Genomic DNA, 10,903 nt, shown 5'->3' with positions numbered 1-10,903 from the left:
GACCCTGTTTGACACCCATTAGTGGGTCACGTTAGTGGCCACATAATGGGGATAGTGGGTGGGAGTTACGTGAATGTGGAGAAACCACATTCACGTAACTGCCTAATCTCCCATTACATAAAGGGTTAGGGGCTATGAGGATGATGAGACATTCATAGCATTTACCCTGCCAAATTCAGTTCTGCATTCGGATACAGCGGAACAGGGTCCTGCTCACCATCGACCTAAGGCCCGGGCTCATTGTAGGCGTCGACCGGCTAAGGAGAACGTCGAATTTCCTACACGCACTATGGCGAATTCAGGTACGCTTTTTGTTAGTGTTTGTTTTACAGGATTCGCCAACATTGGGTTATGGGCGCACTGCCACGCATTTTCACTGCGCGTGGCCGTATAGGCCCTTTCGGCATTTCACCTCGGTGTTGTCTAAATTCTGGTTTCTGCGACAGCATGTCACCGTGGGGTGACATCCTAGCAGACTGTCGCAAACATCACTGTTTGCGACAGAGGATGAAAATCTTTTTTTTTTCGGCAGACTGTCGTCGTGGGGCGACAGCCTTCATCGGCAACTGTCGCCATGGGGGCGACAACAATTTCCCAGCAGCGGTCGGCTCAGGCGACCCTCATTAAAAAAAATTGGATTGATGTATACCTGTGGCCGTCGGGCTGCAGGGAGGATCTGTCGTTGCCGAGATCGTCGCTGGAGCCGTCGCCTGAGATCCCCTGCACCGTCGGGTTGCAGGGTGGTCGGCCTATGCCGAGGTCACTGAAGGTGTTGCCGGGGTTGAGAACGCCAGATGGTCGACGTCTGGGGTTTGAAAACCCCCTTTTCTCTGCCCAGCGTTCCATCAAGCTTCCAGTGGAGTCGTCGTCGTCAGGGCGTCTACGGGCGATTTCAACCGGTAGCCGGTGCTGGCAATCGCACGCCGCCGTGGGGCGACGTCGTTCACCGATGGGGGGGCGACGTCGTTCGCCGATGGGGGGGCGACGTCGTTCGCCGATGGGAGGGCGACGTGGGTCGCCGGAGGAAATTTGGGCATCCGTAAACAGCATCAAGATCAGCTGGTGTCGGGGCTGTCGCCGGATTGGACAATCGTCGTGGGGCGATGTGCCGTCTGGATCGACCGTCGGTCGCTGGCAACCTTGTCGGCGCTGCTGCACAAGCCGTGCCTTTTCTTCCTCTGCCTCTTCAACCACCAGACGACAAAGCCTTGCATCGTCGTTGTGTGGCGACGTCATTCGTCGGTGGGTTGATGTCGGTCGCAGGCAGGCGGCAACCGGCGTCGGTCGCCATTTGGCGACGTGGGTCACCATGGAACCGAAAAGGGCAGAAACCCTTTTGGTTTCCCTAGAAATGCAAATCGAAATCGTGTATTTCTGTTTCATTTTTTTTTAAGGGGAGCGGATTGGGTCCAGCGTGGTGACCCGATGACAGACCCGATCCAAACCCATTTTGGGTGGATCGGGATTGTGGTTTATTCTTGGATCTGACCCGGACCCATAATGGTACCGAGTCTGGGTCTGATCTAGAAAGATTCGGGTCTCTCTGTCAGATTGGGTTAGAACCGGATCCATTTAGGACTGGGTCTGACCCGGATCCATTATAAGTCGAGTTTGATCCGGGTCTGTTTTGGACTGGGTCTAACCCGAGTCTGTTTTGGACCGGGTCCAACCCGGATTCTGTTCGGGCCTGGTCCGACCCGTATCAAGTATTGGTCGGGTCAGACCCAGATCCCATTTGAACCGGGTCGGATCCATGTTAAGCAGGATTCAGACACTATTTAGACTGAATCGGATCAGGAACCTGATCTGGCCCCTTCCGGAACCGGTTCGGAGCCATTTTTGACCGGTTCTTTCCAGTTTTTCACCGGTTCCGAGATGTTGAGACCCTATTTTCATAAATATAAAGAGATACAGGGATTTTGGCATACGGTTATAGGGTTTTATAAACTTTTTTTCATATTAAGTATCAGTTTATAAGGTTTAGAACCGGTTTGGACCCTTAGATGACCGGTTCAGAGTGTTTTTAGACTGGTTCCTACTTGAGAACCTTGGGTTTTATCCATATGAGCATGCTTTTGTTATTTTTCATGCTTTATAAAGTATTTATTTTAAATAATGCATGACTTATGCATGTTAATTCATGTATTTTGCGTTGGTTAAGTTGTGCATGATGATTTTAAGCATGAATTGTAACTAAATTCATGACAATTAGTTTATGTATATTAGTTGAAGCATGAACTTATATCATGTCATGAATATACATGCATTAAAATGTGTGCATGGGCGTGCTCCATAATACGAATAGGATATTCGGTAAAAGATCTTGATTGACTGATTCTTGTAATCACTAAAGTGATCTGAGTCATGTTAATTAAGGATTCTTTGGACCGCATTAAGATTCGTTATTATGATTGTGTGTGAATTTATGAAACATCGATTATACCCAAAGGTATGTCATTGTGTTTCAAATTTACACAGGGTGTGATAGTAGATGTGTATTCCAGCCCATGAAGCATGTTTGTACCCAAAGGTACAGTGCTGAATTGCCTCTAGATATATGATCTACTAGTTTCACCAACTGAAGTCAATTCCTTGAGAATTGAAAAGACGGAGCAACTATGAGTATTAACATTTTCACCAAAGTGGAACGATAATGGATCAACTATGTTTGTCTCAGGCAAGGTAAAAATAAAGGGTCTCATTTTTACCTTTTCAACACGAGTCTCGTCTGAGCAATAATAGTAATGTATTTCTGTTTTCATTCCTTGTTTTATTAGGTTCCTTCCTTATCGACAGTTCTAGTAATATTCTCATTTTAGACAAATCGAATTTTTCTGATTGGAAAGAAATTGTATTATTCACTTTGGGCTATATGGATTTAGATCTGGCCCTTAGAATTGACGAACCTCCCGCTCTTACAGAGCAGAGTACAGCCGATCAGAAGGTTGCCTCTGAGAAGTGGGAGCGCTCGAATAGACTTAGTCTGTTGCTTTCCCAATCTCGGGTGGCTAAGCATATTCGAGGTGTCATTCCTCACTGTAAGACAGTGAAGGAATTTATGAGAGCCATTGAGGCTCAGTTCGTCACTTCTAATAAGGCAAGGGTCAGTACGCTCATGTCCAAATTAGTGTCTATGAAATATGTTGGTGACAGTCACATCCGACAGCATATTTTACAAATGAGGAATATTGCGACTCAACTGAATGACATAAAGTTCATCATCTCTGATTCCTTCTTAGTCCATCTGATCTTAACTTCGTTACCTACTGAGTATGGACCCTTTAAAAATCTCCTACAATACACATAATGATGAATGGTCTTTTAATGACCTATTGGCTAAGTGTGTTGAGGAAGAGGAGAGATTGAAGGGTGAGAGGGTGTCAAGTGCACATATGGCCTCTCATAAGGATAAACAGAGGTCGAGGTCAAAGAAAAGCTCATTCAAAAGGAAGAATCATAAGAGAGCCACTGGGGAGAGCTCAAACTCTCAAGCGAAAGCTAAATCCCAGTTGGGACGCCCTTCTATGAAGTGTTTCTTCTGTAAAAAGAAGGGGCATAAGAAGGTGGATTGTTTGAAGTACAAGAAGTGGCTCGAAAATAAAGGTAATAAGTCATTTGTTTCTCATGAGTGCAATCTAATTCATGTTCCATTGTATAGTTGGTGGATTGATTCTGGTGCCATGGTGCACATTGCCAACTCTTTGCAGGCATTTCTGAACAAAAGGGAACCAACAGAGCATGAAAGAAGCGTCTTCTCAGAAAATAAGATGTGCTCGCATGTCAAGAGCGTTGGGTCCTGCAGAATTGTGTTGAAGTCAAGATTCATATTGGATTTGGTCGATACATTTTTCGTGTCATCTTATAGTCGGAACCTAATTTCAATTTCAAAACTTGATAAGTTTGATTTTGTATTTAAATTTGAAAAATCTGAACTTATTATTATGAAAAATTCAATGAATATAGGTTTTGCATATATGTGTGATGGTTTATATCGATTAAGAACCAAATTTCAAATTCGAGAATCTCACTCCATTGAGAACACAATAATTGGCAATAAACGTGGCCTAAAGGATGATCAATCCTATTTGCTTTGGCATCGAAGGTTAGGACATATCTCGAAAGAGAGAGTCCAAAGACTCGTGAAAGAGGGAATCCTTGGATCCCTTGATTTTACGAATATAGAGTCATGTGTTGACTGCATAAAGGCTAAGCAGTCTAACACATATAAGAAAGATGTCAAATGCAGCAATGGAAAGTTAGAAATAGTGCATACGGATGTCTGCGACCCTTTTCCACCGTATTATACGGGTGAAAAATATTTTGTCACCTTTATAGACGATTTACTCACGGTATATGTATCTCTACTTATTATCTGAAAAATAAGAGGTCTTTCAGGTTTTTAATGACTTCAAGAAAGAAGTAGAGAAACGAACGAGTGAAGTTATTAAGGTTGTCAGGTTTGATAGAGGTGGCGAATATTATGGTCGTTTCACTGATATGGGACAAAAGAAAGGTTCATTAGCGTAGTTTCTAAAAGAGAAAGGCATTGTACCTCAGTATACCATGCTTGGTAGTGCTTACCAGAATGGTGTAGTTGAAAGGAGAAATCGTACGCTTAAAGAAATGGTTCGAGCGATGTTGAATCACTCAAACCTCCATTTGACCTTGTGGGGTGAAGCTCTTAGGACAGCGGTGCATATTCTGAATAAGGTTCCTACGAAGGTTATTCAAAAGACTCCTTACGAGTTATAGACAGGTAGAAAACCTTCTTTATCATATATGCACATATGGGGATGTCCAGCAGAAGCTAAATTGTATAACTCACATATAAAAGCTTTTGATCCTAGGACAACTAGTGGTTTCTTCATTGGTTATCCAGAAAGATCAAAAGGCTTTAGGTTTTATTGTCCATCTCATACACCACAGATAGTGGAAACAGATAAAGCAAGATTTCTTGAAAATGGTTCTGTTGGGATAGATGCATCTCAAAATATTGATTTTGAGGAAATACAGGATTCAGGTTTCACACCTGCTAAAGATAATGACTTGATTTTCTCTATCATTGTTCCTTCGAGTAATGTAAGAGAAAGTTCAGTCAATGAATATCAATCTCAACTAAATCTGGTTGTTGATGAGGATATACAACAACAACGGGATATAGAGGCTCATTTTGAACCACCTGTAGCACTTGTATGGAGGTCCACCAGAATCAGAAAATCTGCTATCCATCGAGACTATGTGGTGTATTTACAAGAGTCAAATGATTTCATAGATATTGATGAAGATCCCTTCACATTTGCAGAAGCTATTGAAAGTAAAAGATCAACACATTGGATTAATGCCATGAAAGAAGAGCTTGACTCTATAGCAAAGAACCAAGTGTGGGATCTTGTACCTCAACCTGATAGAGTTAGACCGGTTGGTTATAAATGGGTTTATAAAACCAAAACAGACTCTAAAGGTCATGTGGAGAGGTACAAGGCTAAGCTTGTTGCAAAAGATTTCACACAGATAGAGGGCATTGATTATAATGAGACTTTTTCTCCTGTCTCAACTAAGGAATCATTGAGGATAATCATGGCCCTCATAGCTCATTTTGATTTAGAGCTACATCAGATAGATGTGAAAACTTTCTTTCTGAATAAGGATCTCGATGAGGAGGTATACATGCAACAACCTTCTGGGTTCAGTATAGATGACTCGAATAACTTAGTTTGTAAATTGAATAAGTCAATTTATGGACTTAAACAGGCCTCCCGCCAGTGGTACAAGAAGTTCAATCAGGTAATAATGAACTTTGGATTCACTGAAAACGTTGTTGATCAGTGTATTTACATTAAGACTAGTGAGAGTAAGTTCAGAATTTTGGTTTTATATGTTGACGATATTCTTCTTGCAACTAATGATTTGAGTCTAATACATGAAACAAAAGATTTTCTTTTCTCTCATTTTGATATGAAAGACATGGGTGAGACCACTTATGTCCTTGGAATCGAGATCCATCGTAACAGAACTAAGGGTGTCCTTGGCCTCTTTCAGAAATCCTATATCTTTAAGGTTCTTAAAAGATATGGGATGGAGAATTATTTTCCTTGTTTGGCACCTATAGTGAAAGGGGATAAATTAAGCTTAAAGGACTGTCCTCGGGATGATATTGCGAAGGCTCAGATGGATGATGTCCCATATGCTTCAGCAGTTGAGAGTTTACAGTACGCGCAGACCTGCACTCGACCTGATATAACATTTGTTGTGAGAATGCTTGGTAGATATCAGTCAAATCCAGGCATTGCGCACTGGAAACCAGCGAAGAAGGTCATGCGCTATTTACAAGGAACGAAAGACTATATGTTGACCTATAGGAAAGCTGACCACCTAGAGGTCGTTGGATGCTCTGATGCGGACTTAGGAGGGTGTATTGACAGTAGAAAATTCACTACTAAATACATTTTTCTTCTAGCGGGTGGTGTTGTCTCATGGAGAAGTAGAAAGCAGTCTACTACTGCTGCTCATACCATGGAGGCGGAATTTATTGCTCTATACGAGACATTGTCACAGGCCATTTGGATAAGAAACTTCATTATAGGTCTTGGTATAGTGGACTCTATTGAGAGACCACTAAGGATCTTTTGTGATAATGAAGTAGCTGTGTCCTTTTCAAATGACAACAAGAGCTCAACATCGTGTCGACACATGGAGTTAAAATATTTTCTTGTTAAATAAAGGACTGAGAATCATCTGGTGTGTATTGATACAATTGGAACAAAGGAAATGATTGTGGATCCCCTTACTAAAGGGCTAGCACCGGGATTGTATTCCCAACATGTAAAGGGGATGGGTCTTTTTTATTCCTTTTGATGTATGACAATACATTATGTGATCACATTTGTGTTTATATTTTGATTCTCTAAAGTTTTGTGTTATTGTTGATTTTGCATAAAAAATCTCTCATATGGGTTAGAGAGAATAGCAGAATAACAATATTAAAGGACCAATAGAATATGTGAAAGACCAACCTATTCATAAAGGTAATTTTTTACATGCCTAAGCACTGAAGGTGAATTGTAGCGTAGTACATGAAAATATGACATTTCATAAAAGGGTGTTCATATCCATGACTCATACGATTCATCCTTGTGATAAAGGGTGGCATGTGAACCCACATAAAGAATTAAATCGAGATAATGGTATACAACTCGATTTAGTACACTTTTGGTGTCAATGGGTCAAGTGGGAGAATGTTGGATATAATCGGTTATGGGTCCAACCCATAAGTGTGACCTTGTTTGACACCCATTAGTGGGTCACGTTAGTGGCCACGTAATGGGGATAGTGGGTGGGAGTTACATGAATGTGGAAAAACCACATTCACGTAACTGCCTAATCTTCAATTACATAAAGGGTTAGGGGCTATGAGGATGACGAGACATTCATAGCATTTACCCTGCTAAATTTAGTTCCGCATTCGGATACAGCGGAACAGGGTCTTGCTCACCGTCGACCTAAGGCCTGGGCTCATTGTGGGCATCGACGGCTGAGGAGAACGCCGAATTTCCTACACGCACTATGGCGAATTCAGGTACACTTCATGTCAGTGTTTGTTTTACAGGATTCACCAACATCTGGTTCACCTCATTGTGGATCTTAGATTCAGCTTGGGGATTGACTGGGAGCAGCCAAAAGAACCAAGTTAGTGCCGAGGACGTTGAATCTTTACCGGCTAAGATGAAGCTTATGATGATGTCCCTCAGGAATTTGTCATTTCTTAGCTGCTGTTCCTGTCCATCATCCGAAATTGAATTATGTAGTTGATCATCTTGAAGCTCTTGCTCATCGAATTCAAGGGTTTCGGAAGCTGCCATGAATCTAGATAGCAAGTCTTACTTGAAGAGGATTCCATTGTTCATCCCAAGTTCCTCCCTCCTGGACATTATTATCTTCATGCCATACTCATCAACCGTCTGAATTGCTTCCCTGAGCTTTCTTTCAGACCCAACACCCAGAAACCTTTTGATTTTCCAGACAAGTGGAATCGGTGCGAAGAACAGGTCGGTGCAAATCTTGGTGGCCTGATCGAATGCCCGCTCATATGTGGGCATCGCTTTTCCAGACACCAAGCAGGCGGGATCGTACTCGAATGCAAGATTGCAGATGTTATTGAACCCGAACTTCTGCACGACTTCCTTCAAGATCGAATCGTCGCATTCTTCTCGCTGGCATCCGAGAGAGCCTTCATGAGCCGGTTTGTGATCTCCCACTGTACTATCTTCAAACTTGGTGTTGAACTCATAGCTTGCAATCTTCCTCTGTCTGGCCCAGAGCTCCCCATCTGCATTGAAGATGTCATTGCCATGCAAATCTGTGAGTACATCATGAAACCTCTGGCCTTTGACATAATTGTGGAAGTTGGTCTTGAGGAGGTGCTCGACGTTTATCGGATTCGCGGTGCAGATGCCGTAATTTGCGGTGAACACTGTGCACTTTGATGGTGTTTGAGTGAGTTTCAGAGATCAATTTGGTTGCCTATTCGAGAAAACGGTCACAGTTCCTCAAGAAGGCGATGAGATTGCTGATGATGGGGTATGAAGATGGGTAGGGGGTGCTGGTTATGGCTATGGATCTGCGCCGGTGGAAAAAGAGGAGGGTGAAGAAGAGGAGGAGGGTTTTAGGGACGAAGAAGATGCAGAGCATGCTGGCGTTGACCATCGTTAGGTCAATTGCTGCTCTGAAGATTATGGGCAACGTTGTTGAATCTGCAAAATGGGAGCTTGTGTGTGGCTTTTGTCAATTCCTGGTCCCATGATGTAAAGGGTTCTTTTTAAAAAAAAATGAGTTTTTGAGGAGAATAAATAAATGTATTTAAAATTTTTAAAAGTATAAAAAGTTGATCACAATAAGGAATCTCTAGAATAGAACTAAAGTGTGAACTAGGCATTTACAACACTTGTTTTTTTTTTTGCAAAACCAACCATGTAGATGCGATGGGCATAAACTTGGTGTATTTTCGATGAAAAATATGATTTTTGATGCTTGAACATTTATAAAGATTATGAGCAGTTGATTTTAATGCCTTTAAAATTCTTGTTTATTCATCGTAATCGGATGATTCAACAGCTGGTCCTTATAAAGACGGTTAGATTTAAGAGAAAAAAATAAAAAATCTATAAAAATTGCGGTTTACACAGTAGTTCTCATATTCTAGTGACTTATGATAAGATTATTATCTATTTGCGTAAATCATAAATCACTATATCTTAAAAATGTCATTAGTTTTCAGTATTTTTTACATTTACTAACATATTATTTTTGTAATATGCATAGATGTTACTACCCTCGGAGATTTAACATGGATAGAGACCAATGTATAGGTATAGCATCGGTGCGAATCGGTCGATTCGTATGGTCTCGACCAGAGATTGATACAATACAAGGCTGATTCGGCTTGTTTTCTTTTAATCTAAAAATATTTTAGTATTATTTTAATCATTTGTAACTAGTCATTTTCTTCGATTCAGCTCAGAATCAAAATCAGCCAAATCACCTAAATCGTTTCAAAAATTATTCAAGGTCTGATACGATATTGACAATATTGGAGAAAAGGCTGGCATTTTTTTTCGAGACCTTATCAGTTATCGTAAGAGATGCCGTTCATCCATAAGCTATGTCACATGGATTCTTCAACTTGTTCTCATGTCATCTCCCTTCATATACTATTTTTAACAGAAAATTGCACAAAAATGACGTGTCTGTGTCTTTTCAGCCGTTCATTTGTTTGTTCTTTATATGCCGTTCATTTACAAGATGAATGGCTCTCAAAAATTTTGTGGGACTCATTTGAGAGAGAAACTATTCAACCATGGTGTTTGGGCTTCTGTTCATCAAACGGATGAACGGCATCCAAGGCACCTCTGACCTGATCGTATCTCTGTTTTTTTTTTTTACGGAGAAAAAAGGCAGGGTGATCAGGGTTCCTTTCCCATGAGCATCAGTCCCTTGCATTAATGAGAACAAATGATAAGCCGTTGCTCAGCAGCAGCTTAGTGACTCCCCAGGCATTAAGAGTAGGGGTGGCAATTTCTGACACGACCCGCCAACCCGACCCGCCAACCCGCCTCTTAGGCGGGTTCGGGTTGGGCTTAAGCCAACCCGTTTAATAAACGGGTCGACCCGTGTAACCAGTTTATTAAACAGGTCGGGTTCGGGTTGGGGGTATGCCAACCCACCAACCCACCAACCCGTTTAATAAACGGGTTAGGCGGGTGGGTCGACCCGCCAACCCGCCAACCCGGCTCCCAACCCGCCAACCCGACCCGTCAACCCGCCAACCTGACCCGCGAACCTGAAAACCTGTTTACCCGACCCAACCCATCTATTAAATGGGTTGGCGGGTCGTGTCGGGTTACCCGTTTATTAAACGGATCGGGTTCGTGTTTGCCACAGCCGACCCGTTTAATAAACGGGTCAGGTTCGGGTTGAGGTATGCTGACCCACCAACCCGACCCGCCAACCCGACCCGATTGCCACCCCTAATTAAGAGTGTGCCACGGGTTTACACCGCTGTGACAGCCACCTTAAGCACAACAGGCTTAGCCAGCGTGACTAGATCTTTGATCCGGAGGGTGGTTTCCCCAATCCCCGTCCTTCATGGAAAAAAAAACAACTCCACCTCAGTGGCTAGCCATCGTAACACGAGTCAAAATAATAAACCTCACAAATTGTTGCATAATCTTCTTCTGGCATGCAAGACAATTCATTTTTCCATGGCAGTGAAATTGGGAAGAAAAATCTTAGCAGAAAATGCTACTAATAGTTTGATCAACTCAAAAGCATAAGAGTAGAATGCTTCATGATTGCAACACCATTCAACTAAAATTAAGCATTCAGAAGACCAAGATCTAGCCTGAAC

The 10,903-nt window shown here is 42.2% G+C and overlaps 1 protein-coding gene across 1 annotated transcript; it reads right to left on the bottom strand.

The window, feature by feature from the left end:
- Positions 1-7,877: 7,877 nt before the first annotated feature.
- On the bottom strand, positions 7,878-8,703 carry LOC149841396 (cytochrome P450 94B1-like). Its single transcript, XM_090005256.1, has 2 exons — positions 8,541-8,703; positions 7,878-8,470 (listed from the first exon to the last, which is right to left on the bottom strand). Exons 1-2 carry the CDS (start codon positions 8,701-8,703, stop codon positions 7,878-7,880), a joined length of 756 nt encoding a protein of 251 aa, XP_089861382.1.
- Between the last annotated feature and the right edge of the window lie 2,200 nt (positions 8,704-10,903).

This window comes from Nuphar pumila, chromosome 4, assembly GCF_984573655.1.
Source record: "Nuphar pumila chromosome 4, dmNupPumi1.hap1.1, whole genome shotgun sequence".
NCBI lineage: Eukaryota > Viridiplantae > Streptophyta > Magnoliopsida > Nymphaeales > Nymphaeaceae > Nuphar > Nuphar pumila.
Note: the sequence above shows the minus strand (reverse complement) of the source record. Positions and strands in the feature narration are given on the sequence as shown.